This window comes from Pholcus phalangioides, unplaced genomic scaffold, assembly GCF_987345545.1.
Source record: "Pholcus phalangioides strain wild (caught in Gottingen) unplaced genomic scaffold, Ppha-v1.0 ptg000009l_1, whole genome shotgun sequence".
Taxonomy (NCBI): Eukaryota; Metazoa; Arthropoda; class Arachnida; order Araneae; family Pholcidae; genus Pholcus; species Pholcus phalangioides.
In genome coordinates, this window is record NW_028301602.1 from 29,433,321 (window position 1) to 29,455,645 (window position 22,325).

At 36.3% G+C, this 22,325-nt stretch overlaps 1 protein-coding gene and 1 long non-coding RNA gene across 3 annotated transcripts in view; both read left to right on the plus strand.

The window, feature by feature from the left end:
- The window catches only part of LOC149082654 (uncharacterized), a 97,389-nt gene extending 86,327 nt beyond the window's left edge, over window positions 1–11,062 (plus strand). For both annotated transcript variants that reach the window (XR_016193191.1, XR_016193192.1), the window contains one exon: window positions 10,974–11,062. This is a non-coding gene — a long non-coding RNA (uncharacterized LOC149082654). The remainder of the gene's footprint in view (window positions 1–10,973) is intronic.
- Window positions 11,063–11,703: 641 nt separating this feature from the next.
- On the plus strand, window positions 11,704–18,318 carry LOC149082655 (thyrotropin-releasing hormone receptor-like). The gene has a single exon (XM_089235930.1). It carries the CDS (start codon window positions 12,084–12,086, stop codon window positions 13,734–13,736), a length of 1,653 nt encoding a protein of 550 aa, XP_089092056.1. The 5' UTR covers window positions 11,704–12,083; the 3' UTR covers window positions 13,737–18,318.
- Window positions 18,319–22,325: the final 4,007 nt, after the last annotated feature.

Consider the following 22,325-nt stretch of genomic DNA (forward strand, 5'->3'; position numbering starts at 1 on the left):
TATTCTAATTTTGTTTCATGGACAAAAATGAATCCGAAAAACATACAGGGAATTTTTTTCCATTTGAATTTTTCGGATGATATCATCTCCAAAGATGGGGATGAGAAGCGTAAAAATAATGAAAAACAATCTGAATTCGGCCTGTAAAATGTTATAATGTACGTGTTTGTTATGCACGACAAAATATGGGATTTTGTCGTGCAAATTTTTGTAACAGTTATAATATAATAATACGTTATGCATATCATCTTTGTCCACGACTTCTTTGTCCATTTCAACTGAGCTACGATGAAATACGCCAGTGGCGTATTTACCGGGGGGGGGGCTTAACGGGCTATAGTCTATTACGCCAAATTCAGAGGAGCGGCAAATTTGAGGAATGACTGTCCAAGAAAATCAGTAGAATAGGAGAAGGCCGGAAAAATTTGTATAACCCTCAATAAATCCGCATCTGCTCAGACAGCTAGGGAATAGATCAGTGAGCGATCAAAAAGTGACCTAGAGAATTTGCAAGAACAGAAGTGAGCAAAAGAGTGACTTAGAGCTTGAGCAAGTATGTATATAATACCTCGAGTGTACAACCCCCCTTGCAACATTATTGACGTATCTGAGGTCTAAACATTATTTGGATACATTATCTAATTTTCAATTAGATATGTTTCTTGGATCAACGGTTCTAAAGTTACTCCAGGATAAAGGGACTTTCCTAAGCATTGTGAATATTTTACAAAATAGAAAGAGATAAATTCAGAAAAGTTACAAAAAAAATTCATCTCTAATCTCTACTCAAATTTTTTAAACTGAAAATAATATTTTTGCTGGTTGTGCAATATCCATACATACATACCCTTACGTATTACAGGAAAAAAAGGAAAAACGTTTAAAATAGATGTTTATATACGTTTTAATAGAACGTTTATAACATGTTTTTGTCATCGATTATATTTTTTTGCGTTTGAAACACTTTCCGATGTCATCACCGAATCGAATATCATTGTTATTATCCGCAAGACAAACATGAATACAAGGAGAGTGCAATTCAATACGTTATTCAAAGCTATTATGGATATTTTATTCCACTCCCATACCATCCATACGGAACGAAAAATTTATTGAACCGCAAAATACTTACTGCCAGCAGTTTCAAATACGTATCCTGTTACATATATCGTTTCCTGTTTATGTAAATTTATTCTCTTTCCGAACCTTTTCCAAATAATTTATTCTTTTTATTTTAGAAATTTGAATTTCACCTTAAAAACGAGAAAGTGTGTGGTTTAAGAATTCAAAAAATAAATCATAACCAATTTTCCGGAAAAAAGAAGGAACTTATATTTTATTAGTTTTTCATGTTTTAATGTATATATTGGCCATTAGGAGTTGCGGATAATTTGCTCATGAATTATTATCTGTATGATTTACTGGGGGTTTTTTTCTTTTCCTCTGATTCTTCGCTAGTGAATGCAAATGGAAACCTTTTTTTTTTTAGTTCTTTAATGTTCTATTCGCAATATTTTTTAAGAGATGCAAATTTTTTAACTATTTCATTAGAATTGTTATTTCTTCTTTTGTATCAAATTCCATCATACTTATTGAAGTGCGGCTAGTTTCTATGGTAATCATAATATACTCCATCTAGTACAAACTCGTGTATGTAAAGTCTTATTTTTCGTTTTATCCCACAATTTCAATTTTTTTTCAAATTATATTTGATATACATTAAATGGGTATAAAATACATTTACATTTTTTGGTGTCTGATATTATTTTTTAATTAATTAATATTCCATTATAGAAACCGCAACTACTTTGCTACTTCTAAGGTACATTTCTCAAAAAAAATCTTATGTGAACATTATGTTGTAAAGATCTGACGAAACAGCTTGCGAAGATTTTCATAACCATGGTATAAAAACCTTTTTTGTGGTCATAATGGACTTAGAATTTGCAGATATTTGCAATATCTTTTAGAAGTACATTTTTAATGCTGTTTGATTAGAATATTATTTTTTCTTCGTACTAATTGAAGAATGGTTAGTTTCTATGCAAACTATAATACACTCGATCTTTACCTTTTTTTGAGGTAACGGAAGTAAGTTGCTTTGCATCAGTCCGGCATTGGGAGCGGTTCTATCTATTTATCTATCTACAGTCAATCCACTTATAACGTTCTCACTTAGAACGTTTTCCCGCTAAGTACGACTTATTTAAGTGGACTCAACACTAACTAATGCTCATTAAGATTTTAAGATTTCCCGTTTAAAGGGTTTTCCCCCACTCACAACGTTTTTTAACGGAGGTTTCTTGAAAATCGTTATAAGCGTGATCCACTGTATACTCCATCAATTAGAGATACGTATATATACTAATTTTTTGTTTTATCCCGCAATTTCATTTCTTTTTTTCAAATTATGCTTTATACGCATTAAATGTGTATAAAACTCCCTTTTATTTTTCAAGTTCTGAAATTGTTCTTTATCAGATAGTATTCCATTATGAAAACCCCAACCAATTTGCTACTTCTAGGGTACATTTGTCCAAAAGTTTTGCACGAACATCGTTTTGTAGCATTAAAGCAACAACCTATTCGAAGAAACAGCTTGCTCTGGTGCGCATAGCCATGGTATAAAAGCTTGTTTGCGCTCATAACAAACTTTGAATTATGCACATTAAAGTAGTTATTTGGTAGAGGTACAGAGAAATGAATACAAGAGGCAAATTAGGAAACTGGATTATGAGCCTTGAGGGATGCTCACTGAAGACACGTATATGACGTCATTTTCGTCTTATCTCCCAGTCATCATCTAGATCTGGCACCAAGAGAGAAATGAGCATTATCCATTTTGAAATGAAACTTCTTCATCAGCGGTGCAGTGAATTAGTTACATGGAAAATCATCGTCACGAAAATTGAAATGCTTCCATCATTCCATCTACAGCACGAGTTTCTGATAATAAATCGCTGTAAGCACGTGGTACAGTTTAGTGATAATGCCTTCATCTTTAATCACAAGTGCCTCGATAAGATTGGTTTCGAACCCAGAAATCGGAATACCAGCAAAATTTTCTAATTGTTCTGGCCATCAGAATTAGTATAGGCAACTGTGTATGTGTTTTTTTTTAAGTGGAACTTCTTCAGTCACTGTGCAGGGAATTCGTATATCATAGAAAGTTAGCGTGGCGAAAAACTGAACGCTTCCATCACTCCATCTACAACACGTGTCTCTGATAACGAATTATTACTAATACATAGGATGGTAAAATCTTCATCTTTAATCACAAATGTATCAATAGTAACGGGTTCATACTCAGTGCACTGGGCAGAAAATCTATTTGCATCACTTCACTATTTCAGAACCTGAACTTTACGGGAGGCGTCTCACTCTGAACGTGTTACGTTCTACTCGTTATAATTACAGTAGAAAATTAGTTCCGTGAGATTTTGGGTAAGCTCCCGTTCCCTGTTTCTCAACCTGTATTTAAGAGATATTTGCATATTTCTCAATAAAAAGTGTCTGTAAGTCATTTTAAGATATTCTCAGACTATACACGTGTATATATATATAATCCATGCAAATATATAATAAGAATTTTATAAATTGTATTATCAAGTTTTATTCATATATTTATTAAAAAGTCAGTCACCTGCGTATCAACTACTCTTGCGGTAGAAAGACGTTTCGCTTCTACACACCAAGCGAGATTTTCCCGCTATTTTTTCTTCTCATTGCGGAATTCATGTCTATGCATTCCAGGAGGAATGCACAGACGGAGTGTGGCTGTTTCTGCATACTGACAAAAAACTTGAAGGGGTGACAAATCTTTTGTCAAATCATTTCGTTCACAGTCATCCGTCGTAAAGTGTGCACCTTTGTCCAAGTGCATTATCCCCATTGACAGTGAAAAAAGAAACTTGAACAGTTTTGCGGTTCTTCTTGCATTTACTTTCCATTTTCTTTTATTTTTGTATTTATTTTTCAGCACCTCTCAAAAAAATGACTCCGACAAGGAATCAAGTCTAGATTTTGTTTTTAAAAATGTACTTTATTTAAGCTTACAATAGCCATATTGTGTACTGAAATGACACTAAGAGTTAACACTTACGTTCGAAAACACCAAACAATTGAGAAAGGACATTGTTATACGGTTTTGAATCCTTCGTTAAATCCGAGCTACCGTAAAAATTTGCTCGATAAGTGACAGAATTGCTATACAATCTGCATTGTAGCGAACAAAATGCATTAACTTGCATGTTATATCCAGACTCTCACTAAAATCAGGCTCGTTATAAGTGAGTCTGACTGTATTTAGTAAATAAACAATAAAACAAATTTTATTTCAAATTTTTTCACAATATCGCATAGACTAATATAACTTACTTATTTAAAAAAATTAATTTAACTTTATAAAAAAAAACACTTTCTACTTGTCATTAGTTTTTGACAATAAAAAACATTCTGAAAAACAAAAATTATCTCGTAAGTATGACATGCGCGATTATAAAGAAGTCAAACAAACTAAAGTAAATATCACACGTTGTACATTTGGGGTGTATTCAACAGTATATATCTATTCTTTTTTCTTCTGACATTTACTTCATTTCCTTTGAACTCCGGCGAAACAAAAAATTTCATAAGAGCAAAAAAGAGAGGATTCATCCTCTTTGTATTTTGAGGCTGGAAGTGATTCCTTAAGCCATGAGCTGTCACAAACTTGTCGGATGGAAAATTTATTTTCACTCTGTGTATGTTTCTGTTTGGGAAGTTGCCAGGATCTCATTCTTTTTATACATACAACTTTTTTTTATTATTGTTCTATTTATTTAAAAGGCTTATCGCGAGTATTAAGTTCCGTCGTAAAATATTTACAGCATTGTTATTAGACTACTCTCTACCGTCTCTTACTTTTCATGTTCTTCACAAAATAAGAACTTTTAGTAATTCCTATTTATTCGCTGTCTTCTTCCTTTTTTTTTTTATAGTTCCAGTGATGTTCAGGGGGGAAAAAATCGTATTTTCTGTTCTTTATTGTTCAGGGAATAGTTTTTATGCGTTGTAAGGAAATGAAATACGAAGACATACAATATGGTGTTGTTTTTTTTCAGTTCTTTTTATTCTCTACTAATTTAAGAACGGGATAGAAATATTTCAAATGGAATTAGATGTTGACGTGATGAGTCTATTATCACTTGGATAATGACTTCTTGCATGATTTAGAAACATTTGATATTTTACATTACTTTTGTATGATTAAATGTCATTTCTCCTAAAGTATGACAAGAGCCGGGGTATAATCCAGTCATTTTATCTACAGTAAAAAACGTAAGTTTTTTTTTTTTTTTGTATACTTATTTTTCTTGGTGGAAGTCCTTGAATTATGAGGATTTATACGTGCAATGACAGTTATAAATCCCTTTGAAATGACATGGTCGCTGGCAAATTACTTGATTTGGGCAGCGATGGATGTCTCTTCATTCAACTGGAAATATCCAATTTAGTATCAGAGCAGAGTTAATTATCGTAGAGTTTTATATGCAAGGTTGTTTAAAAATTGCTATATATGAAATTTTGGGATATTTGTAGTCGAAAAGATGGAAGTAATTATGGAGAATTTTTTATGCCACGTGATAGGTACGGGAGACCACTGTATCTACGGTCGAAATTCACATTTTCATTTTTCTCAGTTGCTGAATATATTTTCGCCTGGCAAAACGCCCAGGTTATGCTCAAAACCTTTCTGATTAAAGTCATGCTTTTTTAAAACCTAAAATTTTGAACATTGAAGTTTTAAAAATTCGAAATTTGGAGAAGAAATTTTCGTCCTTGAGTACAACAATCAGATGTACCTAATAATTTATCGACGCACCAAGATTTACCTTCGGGCATTATATAAAAAAAAACAGTTTTTATACTATACTGCGCTATACTATTTTATATACCCATGAACTGTTTTTCCATGCTTTCTTCCTCCAATTCCTTTGTAATAAATCATAACCTGAGGATCCCAATAACAAAATTACTTCACCGGAGTCGTCGGAAGAACTAAAGGGAACATTTTTTCCCCATTGATTGTGTTATTTTTTTGCTACGTTCTTGTCTTTTGAGCGACTCTTTTTAGCTATTTTAGCGAATGTCCATTTATATTGATATGAGTACATATACGAGTATATGTGATACACTTCACATATACGAGTGTACATTAAATGGGTATATGGGTATATCGTGTCAAGAAAGTTTCTGACAAGGACGAACCGGGTATCGAACTCGCAACACCTCTAAGCATTCTTTGGTACATAATGTGACCATTTCATTGAGGCATACAACCGGGCCCATAAGAAGAAAATAAAACTGAATGGGGGAGAGGGGATCAAGTTGTGTTGTAACTTCCATGACAAAGTTCCCAGCGATCTAGAAAGTCAGAGGAAAATAAAAAATATTCAGCAAAAACCAGGGAAATTTAAAAAAAAAAATTGTAAAAGTGAAGGAAATACGCAAATATTTGAATAAAAAAACAGGAAAATTTGATTTAAAAGAATTGAAACGTAAGAAATCTCTGAAAAGTTAAGATTTTGTGAATTACATTTATTTTTCTTAAAAGTTTTGTACTTTCATGGAAATTTTTTTAGTTTTGGTTAACGAAAGTCACACAGGGAAAAGATCAAGCAGATTTTGATAGGAACCCTGTATTAAATATAATTAAAGGAATTATAGAAATTGAATGTCTTGGAAAAAAGCATCAATTTTAACAAAATCTGCGCCTTTTTTCACACAAAACCTGAAGAAATTTATCCCGTTAAAATTCACAGAAAATTCTGCGACCGCTGAGTAGAATGATGAAAAGGAATTGTTGAAGCAATTAAACAAAGAAATAATAATGTTACAAATTCTTCAGTCACACGAATGGAAAAAATAAAGTTTTTGTTACAATCCAACAAGTTTTTTCTTACATTTCATCTCCTGATTTCATTTGAAAAATAGTTTCCATCTAGTAATCATTTAGATTTATTGTCAGTTCTTTAGTGCGTTTTCTTCCATATTGCCTCTTCCCAGATCGAGTAATACGCTAAACGAAATCCATAAATTGGAATTCGAAAAAAAAATAGAATGATAAACTCTGAGAAAAATTTATTTTCTATAGTGAAAGGAAAATCTATCAAAGCGATACAAGGATATATATATGTATATATATATATATATAATATATATATTATATATATATATATATATATATATATAATGGATTTTGTATAAAAAAACAATAGAGTTTTCATAGATTTCTTAGAAAATCCAGTCAGAGATATTTCGGGAAACAGTCAAAATTCATACGAAAAAAAAACTCATTTCTCATGATAATTTATGAATGTTTTCAATGGCTTTCAGATAACGAAGAATATACAGTGATATTTTGAAAAATACACACAGTGCATATTTTTCAAACTATTTCAATACAAACCATATTTATCATTTTCTGTAAGTATTTCTGTTGACATTTCTTGTCACTTTTTTTATTGTATTTCGTTGGGACGAAACTTCCATATAGAGTTCAAAAACGAAAGGGGGATATTAAGGTCGTCAGAATGAGGGCCATCGAATGAGAGTTGATATAGTACAAGTCACGACAAACAATTTGCCCGTTTAAACCTAAGGGGCCGTTCAAGTATTGACCCCCCCCCCCTTGTCAGCAAAACTATGACCCTCCCCCCCCCACCTTGTCAGCAAAATTTCATCAGCTCTGCCCCTCTGAAACCTAACGCATATTGGTGGGATCAGAGACGTACACGGGCGGGGGCGCATAGGGGCTAGTACCTCCCCGCGACGACCAAAAATATATATTTTTTAATGCAAAACAAATATTTTTTAAAATTGAAATTTCAGAAGAAAATACCTTTATATGTTATCATAATCGATTTCTGTTAATTTCAATGTTATTTGAAGGCTATGAACTCAAAATTTATCTTTAATAAATTCATTGCGACCCACCCTCTAAGCCATACAATAGCACCGTTCACATGTGCAAGATTAGGGGGTCGCTTTGGTGATAATTACCGGCATGACAACTTTGTTCCCCTCGTAGGGAAAAGCTCATCAAAAGAAGCTCACTCATGGATCATTCATCAAATAGAAGCTCATCAAGAAAAGCCCATCTTTCTTGGGGTGGATTGGAGGTCGACACAGACCTTCTCTCCCATAATTCTTTGCGCCGCGAAAACTACTATAAGCTCCATCGTCAGCCATCTTGAATCAATCACTTCCGTTCAACCTACGTAACCAGTGACGACTTCCGGAAAGGAAAGGGGGATTACCGGCATGAAATAAACGTCATGTGAATGGTTTGTAGCGAAAATCCACGTTACCGGGATGTTCTATTGCACATGTGAACGGGGCTAATGATAAATCGCATAAAGGCCCTTAGCCCGCGGACCAAATATGGCCTTGGGACACAGTTCCAAAACACTTAAGTGATCCGTGACACATTTAGCTCTTAAGTGTTCTGGAACTGTGTCCCGGGTCATTTAAGTGATCTGGAAATGTGCCACGGGCTGCTTAAATGTTCTGGAATGGTACCACGGGACACTTAAGCGATCTGTAAATGTGCTGATCCCTTCAGTGACAAGCGACGCAGTTTTAGAGCACTTAAGTGGCCCCCAGTGTGATTCTACATCACTCAAGTTACCCGCGGCACATTCTCAGCTTATTTAAGTGATCCGCGGCATATAATTACGGATGACTTGAGTGATGCGTGGCACAGTTCCAGAGCACTTAAGCGGCCCAGACACATTTCCAGATCACTCGGATCCGCGAAACATTTAGAGATCACTAAAGTGGCTCTGTAGGGCACTTATCAATTAGGGGGGAGGAGATGTTACTTCAAGCGCCCACAAACTATCGAAAGGTTTTTCCCGATTTTGGTGCACCAAGTAGGATGCCATTAAAAAGATTTCATATTTCCATAAAGAGTGGTTGATGACGTAAGCATTATCCAAACCCCCCTCTCCCCTTGTCATCAAAAGTCAGCAAATCGGAAACCCCCTTTCTCCCCCTCATCAATGATGACGTAATACTTGAACGGCAGCAAAGGTGCAAATGACCTTTCTTTCATTCGCATTTTGGCACGTCACAAGCGCGCGGGACTGAGATATCGGTCCAACCTTATCTGACTAGAGTTCAAAACTTCTGTTTCCAACAAAAACAGTTGCCAAGTGTGGAATTTTTCGGCACATTTTTAAAACGGAGTGAAAGAAATTGTGTCCCAAAATTAAGATTTTTCCCCTCTTTTTTCTTTTGTCTTCTGATGAGGGGGGGAAGGGGGAAGAAGAAAAAAAGGGCAATTCGGTTGCAATATATTACGCCAGTGTTGCTCCCGCCTAAAAGAAACGATAAAATACTTTTACCATTACAGCTGAAAAGGGGTCATTCAAGTATTACGTCAGCATCGAGGTGGTGGAGGGGGTTTCGGATTTGCAGACTTTTGATGACAAGGGGGGGGGGAGTTTGAAGGTTGTTTACGACATCAGTCAAAAATGGCTGAAAATCTGCTTACGTAATACTTGAATGGCCCCAAATCCTACAAGTGTTGATATGAAATTCAACCCACTGGCTTCCAAGAAGGGGAAAAAAGGTCCTAAAGTACCCTTAGGAGTTGATAAAGGGAAAAAGTATCCTTTCCTCACACATATGATACTTTTATAAAGGAAATGCATTTGATTACTTTCCCAGCCGTAAAGGACATACAATTGACCTTCATAAGCGATGACTTTTATCTTTTTTATTTTTTTTATTTCATTTGTTTTGCACTACAGTCGAATCCCGTTGTAACGAACTCCAAGAGACCGGAGAAATCACTTCGTTATAACGAAAAATTTTGTTATAAAGGAATTCCAGGTTTTTGCATTATTCCTATGTAAATTTATATGGGAGGGATTAGAAAAATGTTCGTTAAAACAAGATTTTCGTTATAACGGTATCCGTTAAAACAGGATTCGACTGTATAAATTAACTTTAGGAAGAACTGGCAAAGATCTCAGCCTAGAGATGCAGCTTAGCAGAGATGGATGCAGGACAGAAGGATGAGATTTCAGCCTGATTCAAAAATGAGGTGGGATGGATGTGGGCGGCATGGATGTGATAATGATTGTCACGAGGTCGGTCTCAGAAGCAACTGGTGTTTACATCACACAAGCCTATTTAAATTTCTGAACTTACAAAACGTTGACTTTATATGTCCAGAAGGAAAAACTCAATTTCCCAACTAATTCTAACAAACAACACTTTTCAAATACCCACGGATGACGTTCACGCTCGTGCTTTCCTATGTTATAGCCAGCACTAAACCACACATGCACCCCGTCCACATTCCAATGCGGAACTTCTAATGAATTCATACATGTTGGCATGTGCCTGTACGTGTTATGAACCTGACGTGGACCTTTTTTCTGTGTAATGCTTGTTATGTGCAGCGCCGCCATTTGCAATCTCCGATTCTTTATTCCTTTTTTTTTATAAGTATGAGTGAAGTGTAATAATTGTACTGTATCATTGTAGGCGTGTTGTTCTCTGCGGTGAAACTTTTTAATAGCCACTGGAACAACGCGTTACACCCAGTGGAAACCCCACTCCGACTCACCCGCCACTCGTGCTCAAAGTCTGACGCCCATATTATCGCTACAGGCAATAACTGTTCTTTTTATGCCGTGTTTTTTTTTTTTTTCGTTCACGATTATACGTCACTTTGTGCAAAAATCTGGGTTTCCCCCATTAAAATGGAGGACGATATGTCCGCTTGGTATTTAACAGTCGTTTTTATCCTTCGTGAATGTAGTCAGTTTATTTCGATGTGTTCCCACCTGAAAATTTTCACCTGAAATTTTGAGCCTCCTTGTATGCTAAAACAGAAAAAAACATTGCAATGAGAGTATCATGATTGACTTAACAAATGTTTTTCCATGACTTATTTGGATTTTTTTTTATTTTTTCAGACCTTCATGGCACTATCAACGGCATTGACATAAATTTCCTGTGAAGCGACAATGCAAGATAAAAGAAACATTTCTCTTTCATCTGTGCAACCATAAATAACTCATTCCGACAGCCCGAGCTTGTGAAAATTTTCAATATGCATTACGTAATGACTAACTACAGACAAAATAAAGTAAAATCTGAACTGTTGCTGATGCTGTTTCTAACTATAGAGCTCTATCATCTCGGAATTGAACGTGCTTAAAATTGTGTCGATTCGCAAAGAGAAGGTATCTTCCTGCAAAACAAGACATCAAAGACTCGATTAGTGCCATACGAATTATCTGATCAAATCTAAAGAAAAATGGGAAACATTTGCAAATAAGTTTTTTATACTCTCAAATTCTTAGCGGTAGAATATGGCGTACCAATGAAATGATCTCATAAAACTACGTGGGAAAATAACTTTTCTCCTCCCCGATACATCTGAATACGTAAAAGACTGGAAATTTTCTATTCGTGTGAGGATAAATTTAACTCTGTTGACTTTAGAAGGGAATTCCAGCGGTAAAATTGATCTGAAAAAAAAAAGTAAAAGAGTCTATTATATCATATCGGCTGAAACAGCAAAACATTTCAAGGACGGACCCGATATATCGTTGTTTTGGGAGAATAGGCAACCAACCGTCTTGATTTAGAAAGAGGTGGAAAGTGCAAGAAGTAGCTCAAGAAGATTTTTGCAGTTGAAGCAGTTCCAGTTTAAGTCTAATATGTATGTTAATCAATGCACTCATCTCATGAATAATGAATAAGATGAAAAGGACAAGGCAGGCAATAAAGGAAAACTGAAGTTTGATCGCATCTGAATCTCTCTTTTTTTTCACAATTTTCTCTCTTCAGTGAAGAAATGAAGTTTGCATAAGGAATGTCATTCCGAATCTTTCAGATGACATCGCTTCGATGGATCAGTATCTAAGTCCTAAGGGACAAACGAGTTTGGAATTTGGGAAGTCCAATTTCGAAGACAACATCGGTTATTTTTGAAAAACAAGTGTTGACGTCAGTGATGTGAGTGGGGAGAAAAAAGAAATATTTATTTATTTATTTATTGAACCAAATCTAGCGAAACAATGGCGCATGCGACTGTCTTGCTTTTCGGTATAACGTTAAACTGTTCAATGATCGATGAATTCAACAACTCCTGTGATTGTCCAGGAATCGTCTCTGAGTCGTCGTACGTGAACTGTTCCGGCAATGTCTCGAATTTCGATGGGGCATCGAACTTTTCAAACGGCCATGTAAACGCTTTTATTCCGGATGAACGGCTCGAACAGTTTCAAGAACGAAGTAGGTTCTGGGTGCAGCGAGTGCTGGTTCCGATATTGATGGCTGTCGGAGTAGTTGGGAACACGGTCACCATTATCATCATGACCCAGAGGCGTATGAGAAGTTCCACGAACTGCTACCTGGCGGCTCTGGCCATATTTGATATGAGCTATCTGGTGTTCTCGTTCCTACTGTCGTTCCAACATTATCCACACATTCACGATATCAAGTATCATATTTACTGGAAGGTTTGGCCTTACATGATAACGTTGACCGACGCTTCCAGTAATGTGTCTGTGTGGCTAACCGTGACGTTCACCGTGGAGCGATACATAGCCGTGTGCCACCCGATCAAAGGAAAAGTGATTTGCACTGAATCTCGAGCTCAAAAAATCATAGCCGTTTTATTCTTCGTTTGTTTCGTCATCACTTTACCGACCGCTTTCGAATGGGTGATAATTGAGGTCCCGGACGCGGCCACCAATTCTACCAGGATCCGCGTGAATTACTCAGAGCTTGGACTGCACCCGGTGTATGTTTCTGTCTACTACTGGGTCATATCAGTACTTTTCATCATCGTGCCGTTCATACTGCTCGCCGTTTTCAATGCATTCTTAATACGGTCCGTTCACACTTCTAAGAGCCGCCGCAAGACAATGACCAGGAGAAGAACTAACGGGGACCAGTCAAGGCAAGAGAGCAAGATTACGATCATGCTCATTGCTGTCGTCATACTCTTCTTTATGTGTCAATTGCCAACGGCCGTCATACTTCTGTATCGTTCGTTTCACCACGTCCAAGACGGTGGCAATGAAGATCTTCTATTGAGGGGTTTGGGGAACATATTTAACTTCTTAATGGCAATCAACGCTGCGGGGAACTTTGTACTGTACTGCTTGTTGAGCCAAAAGTATAGAAGAACATTCTTACAAATATTCTGTCCCTGCATGAAGGCCAAGATCGATAAAACTCAAGCAATGTACCAAACTACGACCTACACTTCTGTAGATAGTGAGAGTCCATCGATCATCAGAAAGTACAGCGTGAAACCCACTAGATGCTCCTTCAATATTCACGCCAGTCCTTCAAACAGCATGAACAGGACACGTTCGACATACGTCAAGCAGCCAGCTAGATCACCGGCACTACTAGCGGTGCCAACTACTCCAGAGTATACTGGAACTACCAATGTCCCCACGAGCTCTTCACCTACTGCTGCATGCTACACGAACCAATTGGTTCACCGTGGGCCAGACATGGACGAAACCCACTACAGGAGAGTGCTAAGAGGGTTCAGATGTCTATGGAAAAGACAAAAAGTGTCATCCGGTGCGAATGGCTCTGACAACGGTCATAACCAGTTGATTGCTCTACGAGCATCTCCACATGGTGTCACGACAAAAGATACCGACACTCTGAAAGAGTTCCAGTATCTGGAGTGCAAATCTCAGCTGTGAAGATCCTTCGAATAAGACCAATCTCGCACAACCTCTCTTAGTATGATATTATCACCAGTGACTTCATGGAAAAACTATTCAAACCATTCGACTCAATGTCTCTAGCTTCTCTTTTGCCAAGGTATCCATAACTGAAAAAGAACTATTGCAGCACAGCAGCAACTGGCAACGTTCAAGATTCATTCGAAAATCCATTAGACATTTTAAAAATTAGCTAGCATAGTTTTTATGCGTAACATTATCGATGATCGCAGTATTGCTATCTATTGATCACTGTATAGTGGGGCCTCCATAACGGTCACTTCCGAAATCTGTGGAACAGGACCTTAATGTGCTTGCTATATATTAACGACACTTCTCGTTAGAGAACAAGTATTTCGATCCCACAGAATCCGTTATCGAGAGGTTCCACTGTATACATACAGAGCAAATGTTAAGTAAAATATCCATGACCACCAAATTTATCGAAGAAATCCTCATCAATACCCTCTTCTCAAAACGCACACGTCTTTAATAACATTCCAGTGATTTATTCATACTATAAAATAAAAGATATTCCAAACCATCTATCCATCTATTCGATCAGGTCTATCCCATGTGTTGTAAACAAGTGCTGTCGAACCTTTTCTCTAGTCGCGAGCACCGTTTATGAACAGCATCAGAAGAGGAGCACCAATATGACATATGTTCGAACTAAGACCTACGTGATTTGAACTTTTAAATGCAAATCGAATTGGATGCTTCAGTCGGGGTGACGATCGAAACCACAAAGAAAAAGCCAATCAAACATATTTCAAATCGCATTGCATTAATGCCGGGTAGTCCTTGATGAAGATCTTTTGATGCTATCATATATCATCAGACATGAAGCTATCATATATCATCAGACATGAAGCTATCATATATCATCAGACATGAAGCTATCATATATCATCAGACATGAAGCTATCATATATCATCTCTATTCATAGGCTGTTCGCGGAAAAAAATTACAAGCTGCCAAATACGGCGATACCTTGGCTTACGAATTTTTCGGCTGAAGAATTATTTTTTGCGACATTTTTCTGCCTCGGCTAACGAACATTTTATTTGATATAAATGCATGGGCTAACATAAAACACAGGAGCTAGAATTTCGTGCCAATCGAAATCAATCCCATGAGATAGAGGTGAAAGTTAAGAAATCCCCCCACAGGCCAGTGGCAACTAAATACAATGACCACTCACGAAGGTGGACAAAAAACAATAATTTCAACGTTGGCTCCTCTTCTTTCTGGTATGGTATTATCCTGATAGGTTAGGGTGCCTGGGGAATCTCTATTCAGCACTAAAAAAACTAGTTTAGGCCCTTAATGGTCAAAGACGAGATATCTCTATTCAACGCGAATGGAACAAAAATTCATTCTAGCTCCTCTGGTTGTTTTTTCCCCTCTTTCCTCATCATCGCGAAGCTTCAATGTAACAATATCGACGGAAGTTGTTTTTTTCTTTACCGTTCTCTTTTAGTGATTTTTTGTTCCACAAAAAATTTACCTTTCTTATACAAGAGAATGAAAACGAATACAGGTATGATGGGGGGGGGGGGGGAGCGAAAAATAAATCCACTGCATTGATCTTTTTCTCTTCTTATATTTCTAACATGCGAACAAGGAAAGAGAGAGAGAGCAGATTTTTTTTTATTCCATTTATTGCTATACTTCGAATACCGGTCATCAAAATTTGTTGCCATAAGCCTGTACGTGAAGGAGTTGAGGAGACTATTATTGCTACTATTACTTAACCGCACATGCACCTCGTACACATTCCTCTACGGAATTTCTAATGAATCGGCACATGCCGGAATGAGTGCTCTGAGTGTGTGTATATGGCCTCAACGTATTTCTGTTGGTGAGTGAGTTGCGCTTGTTTTGTGTTCGTGCTGATAAAGTCTGTCTTTAATCTGCGGAAGTAAAAATGCAAATGCATGAATTTTCATGTTATGTCAGTATCGTGTTGTTGGTCTGCCTGCTCTCTGCGGAGAGACTTTTTCAAATGGGAGACCGGCTAGTGCGTGCGTGCGTGTGTGTGTGGGCACCTCGAAGCTGGAAAACCGACTATAATTGCTTTCTTTCTTTCAAACCGAGCACAAATCAGGTCTATCATCATCTATGGGTTCTTTCACTTTCCGGGTGAACGCCCTAGACCACTACTACTGGAAAGTGAAAGGACGTGGGTTCGATTCTTCGCAGGGCCAGTTGAATTTTCTCTCTTTCCTAACTATATCCACACATCAGCCAGCTGTTAAAAACTTTTGAATAGTAAGTATACGCTCAATAATCCGGCCCTACGCTAATCTGTCCCCATGCAGTAATCCGGCGTCCTTTAGCGGGTTTTCTTCCAGCATAGAAGAAGGATTAACGTCACTATGTCTGGGCACAGAGGTTTGTACAATGGGCCCTCTCAAATACAGACTCCTCTATACCTAAGTGATTCCGGATTAAGGAATCAAAGATCACAAACCGTTAGGACTTATGGATACATTTTTGTTTATTTTTCTGAAGTTTTCATATTTAAATCAGTGAATACCTCTTTGAGCACTTTGATTCCAAATTTCCTTTGAAAAAAATTGAAGCGAATTCTCCTTCATCCATTTGTGACGTTGGTAATCTCATCCTCCATTCAATATTTGTCTTTTTTTGCAGTGCTTCTTAGTGTTTTATTAAAGTTACTTTGAAATTTCGGGTAGTTCTCAGAATGAATTAAACGGATTTACATGGGACCCTATGGGAAATCGCGTCGGGGCTAGCGAATGTGATTCTGGAACGAATTGTCTTGGTTAGGCAAAAATGGTATCACTGTATTCAAACAAGCATGACAGCATTCGGTCGTCTTATATTTCTTGTACACAAACTCCACAAGTAAATCTTCAAAACAATTTGAAACTATAGATCACCTCGTTCATTCATTAGTCTAAACCTCATTTATCAGAATCCAACCTGGATTCCTACAAGAATCGGCATCAAAAGAAATACGACCGCAAACGGGAAAATTGTCAATGCGCATCTTAAATCAGTTTTAGTATGTTTCAAAGTATTCGGCGGAAGCGTTTCAACAAGGAGTAACATCAATCATGAAAAAACATAGTTTAAATAATAATAGAGGTTCGTAAAACGTTCGTGTTTTCATCAATTCCTATCTTGAAGTTATCCTGTGTAAACATCGACGCCAACTCGACTGATGAAAGTGAACTCTAATTAAATTATTTCAAGAAAATCTTCCAATAAAGTGAATTTACGAAAATTCCCGGCTACGAAAACACCAAGAAATAGTGATCACATACATACATAAATCGTAGACCTTCCCGATTTCATGTATGTGTGATTCGATCTCACTAATGTAATTTGAGAGCGATCACAGCACTTGTATTCTAGTCATTGAAATTAGAGGAACTATCATTTTCTAATTGAGACAAAGGAAACATTTCCGATTACGCACCAATCATACACGACTCTTTTTTCCGAATGTACAGTCGGCCCGGCTTAAACGTATACCAATGGTTCCAGCACATAATATTCGATTAAGCGAAGTATTCGATTATGCGGGGAACTATTTTCAAATACTGTTTAACACCGTCAGTATAGTTTATATGTTGCAAAGTGATGAAGGATCAATATTACTAAAGCTTATGTAATAAATCAGACATCCAAATGAAATGAAAATTATATTGATCACAATACCTAAGAGATTTTTAGTTTTCATTGCCAAAGTAAATGCACTTACTGAAAGCAATTCTTAAATTCTTTCGTTGCTTTTTCAATTTTATGAGCTTTGAACTCGATTGTATCCAACCATATACGTACATTATTTCATCAAATTATGCCTCTACCGATCAATCTTCATTTGATGGACTGTCGAGAGCTAATTTTTCTCAGTATAGTCATCACGCAATGAACAAAAATGTTTTTTCGTACGAACTCTAGTCCTTCTTATGATTTCGGATTGGATAAATCAAAATTCATTAAACTGAATGAATCAAGAATTCGTCATATATGTATCTATGTGTCTACCTTCGTATGTGTGTGTATATCCTTCAAGAAGAATCAGTATTTTTAATTCATGTGATTTGGTAATTATGGACATAATACGTTTTCATGCTCACAAAGATAGATTAGATTGGAACCTACAGTTTATAACCTAATCTTTAAAAAATCTTTCTTCCATCAAAACGTTTGCATGCTAAACACTTTGTATGGATTTTTTTTACTGTAGCCTGAGACTTCTAAGGTCACCTTGGCACCATCTCTCTTCCACAATCGGAGATATACATAATACTTCTCATCAGAAAATAATCCGACAAAAAAGAGAAGTCCTGTTTATAATTCATAAAACCGGCTGTTGACATTTTGAACCATGAAAAATCTTTTTGTAACCCGGGCTTCCGAGCCCTATTTCATTGAAACGTTAGAAGAAATATATGATGAGCTTATTTGAAATTAAAATCCAACATAAATATGTGTGCATTTCTCATATATGTTTGTTTGTTTTCCGCGAAATTTTTTCCAATGCACTGTATGTTTGAAAGTGTCTTGCACAAATGAATGTAGTTTATCTCCTGACTGTTTCCGTGTGAATTATTTCATATTTTATTGCTGAGTACGCGCGTAGAGCCTATAGAGCTTGCAAAGTAAAAATTGCTCGTGCATCTTTAAACTTTAGATCATAGAGAAACATAGCAGTTATACAAAATAATCAAATAGCGTGTATATTTTAATGTCATTTATTTCAAATGTAAATGCACCCGAATGCAAATTACTGTATTTATCTGCACATAATCCGCAGACGAGAAACTGAGGGAAAATTTCATCGTTTATTTCACAGCGGTTTATAATTCTGGACAAAGTTCTCCATCAATCTCCAATTTCTCCGAAATCAATATAGACAAATTTCTTCAAAATCAATAAGGACAAATTTCATTCATCAAAAATAACTGTCAATCAATCAATCATTTATTTCGCTAATGGAGCCAAACCCGGTCAGTAATTAATATTATCTAATAGGAAAAGTTTATCTCGTTCTTGTAGAAAAAATTTCAATTTTTCTACTTTTACATCTATAGACCATTCATTAAAACTGGGAAAAATAGTTTTTACATAAACAAATTATTTTTTTATAAATTACTTTTTCCCTATTCCAATATCTCGTCCTATCAAATCCTACTCTACTGGTTCTTTCACTATCTGTTCCTCTGTAGTAAAATGCATGTCCACTGGCAAGTTCGATGTTCTCCTCTTCTTTTCTTCTTACTTCACAGATGCCTAAGATGCCCCAATTTATTATTTCCAGTTGTTCTTCCAACTACTTCACCAAACACCAACTCTGGTCATATTGCAATTTGCTGCCATTAGTGAGATGGGTTGGAAGTGAAGGCGCTGTCTATCGGTGGTCGTCTGGAGTTCGTTAGGGAAAATTTCTTATCTATATCCTCCCTTGGGTTCGAACCCGGGACCCTGACAACAACCTTCACGATGGTAGACGAACATCTTACCACCATGCCACTCAGGCACTGTTCTTCCAACTAGTGCAAACTATTTTATGAAGAAAGAGATCGTCCGTTATACGTGGCCAAGGTCATCATCTTATGGCAGCCTGGTCATCACATCCAGAGATTCTTAGCACCCTCTGTCTTCATGTCTGTCTGGTTGCTGCCGTAACCAGGGACACTCAGACTGCCGGGGACTGAGGGCCTTAGTTTATAGACAGAGTTCATACTTCTTTTTAGATGGTTATTGGCCGTAATCATCCACGCTGGCCAGTGCGGGTTGAAGGAAACCCACCCGCTTCCGTTCACCACGTGTTAAAACACAGCTACTTACAGGCTGCACCACGAGATGGTGCGGAAGGTCAAATAGGTTCTACTATATACATGTACATAAGAGGGGAAAGAGAACTATACTTTCATATCTATATACATACTATCTCTTATCTGTAAGTATTACAAATACTTACAGAGAGAGATAGAGTATAGTAATATACTGTTTAGCTGTCATTTGTTTTTCCCTTACTTTTCTACTTTTCTTCCTAACTTTTTCCAACATGCCATTACGTTAGAACAAGGTTATATTTATCACTGATTCGTCAAACAGAGATCATCCGAATTTATTGTCAATCGCTGGTAAGCGAAGCAGTTAAATGAAACAACTGTGATATAATAACAGTGAAAAAATCACGTATAATAAAAAAAAAATGCTATTGCTTTTAGATCTGCATTCAATTTTAAAATCTGCAATAAAAATGCGTCAGGACTCATGAAGTAAAATCCAATGCACCAATGTAACATTCGTAACAAAAAAAAACCTGGTAAGTGACGCATGTACAAATATTAAAAACAAACAAACGGCATCTAAAGTACTGCAGTTAATCCAATAGATTTTCGCCACTCGAAGTGTTTCCATGATTATTGGTTTGAAAGTAAAAGGGCGTATAAGAGAATATTATTTAGCACTCTGTACATCTTTTATCCTATTACCGTAATTTCATGCGTACAATTCGCGGTGGCGTATACTCCGCATTCGCAAATTTGATGGAAAATGTCATCCGCATAGTCCGCAGTGAAATATAATCCATATATGCAAATCCCATTCACATCAATTATGAAATATCAAGTAATGGAAGAGGTTTTTGCCCACGATTTACCAGACAAAATGTCGATTTTTATATTCACATCTCTACGCAATCGATCAGTCTTCAAAAAATTAATTTTAAAAAAATTTAATTTTTAAAAATATTTGTTTCAATTCCAACCTCCCAAAAAAACCCTTGCACCCATAACTGTGTATAATCCGCATTTTTGACTGACGTTGAATTTGCGAAACGCTTTGTTTGAATTTTTTTCAGCTAGTTTTCATGCCAATTTTTTGTATGAAATTTACATTTTTCAAAATCCAGCACGATTCCTACACGATCGCACAGCGGCCCGTAAGATATGACTCTCTCTCTCACACGCACATAGTTGTTCACAAATTTTATCAGATAACATAAAAATATCGATTAAGAAAAACCAATACCCTATCTCTCAATATAAGAATAAGCCAGACAATTCAAATTTCCCAGATAAAATCCCAATGCAGATACAACTCAGAAAATAGCTACATACATCACCTTTGGGCCGACATTATTATCGTTAGGTTTGTGTGGGTAGAGTTGTTTCATCTCTCTCTCTCAGTTCGAAACGATGCTCGGAAAGGTTCTTCAAAGTCATCACGCTTTTAGAAATCATTAAAACTCGTCACTGGAGAACCGCTTAATTGGCTGACTTCGTATATTATTGGTTGCCGATACTTTCCGGGCAAACGATACGGATCCTCCTCTTCTCTGTAATATACGCTGTTGCGTTGAGGAGAGATATGATTCCGCTTTGTCAGCAACGCAAAATAAACCTCTGGAGTACCATCGGGAGAAATCACTGTGAAATTACAAATCCGAGAGAAGAACCCGTTATTAGAAACAAATGAGAATTCTAAGAATGAGTGTACATTTATGGAAAATGAAATGCATCGGCGGGCTCATTCCGTTTGAGGCTTCAATTCTCTTAAGACAAGAGTATTAAATTTTTCCGATCCATTCCGGTGAAAAGCAATAATTTCGACAGTTTCGATACACGTGTCCGAAATTTAAGTCCCAAATCTGTTTCAGGTCAAGAAAGGAGAATAATTACAGGAATATTAATCATCACAATGTGTCACAATACATATCATTTCAGGCAATACAGTACAAACTAAAACTCAATATTTAAAAGCAGTATATTGACGCCATAAAAGTAATAAATCTTAAAGGGAATTGATACTTTTTAACGTGGTGAAAAATTATTCTCTAATAGAAATACCATTAAAAATACTATTTAACCATTGATTTATTTCAAGTTTTTGTACATGTTCTTGATTGTATGTGCTTTCCTATGCGGGTATAAAATTTTACGGTACTTACTTTTTTGTAGATTTTCAAAACAATGCATTGAAAACAGCTTGTGCGCAGGATAAAATACCATGCCATCAATGTAATAGAATAAAAATTGATTCAAATAAAGGAAACTGTTCAGTTCATTAAATGAAGCAAAAGGTTGAGATTTCATTGACTCAATCTTATTTAAAATTAACTTCGAAATTTAAATTTTTAATTTCAAATTTTTTAAATTTAAAATTTAATTTTAAATAAGATTGAGTCAATGAAATCTCACCCTTTTGCTTCATTTAAAGTATCATTTTTACAATGTCATATTTAAAGCTTCATTTCCAACCTCTGATTAACGGCCACCCCGGCTTTTGCGAACGAGCTTTTTTTGTTCCCTCGGTGGGGCCGCCAAAGCGAGGATTTACTGTATTTCTAAAGCAAAATCAATAATATATATATTTTATCAATGGATGTTTCTATAACGAACAGCTAAAAAATTGTAAAATTTTTATCTGACGAGTTTAAAACTCGTTTTAAGTATCTGAAGAAAGTACTAACTCGTTTAAAAGGCATTTCTCCAAGCAAGCGATCGATTAAACATCGATTGTTACTTTGTTTTGCTTAAATATGGATGCACTTCGTGATTCATACCGCTAGAAAAATT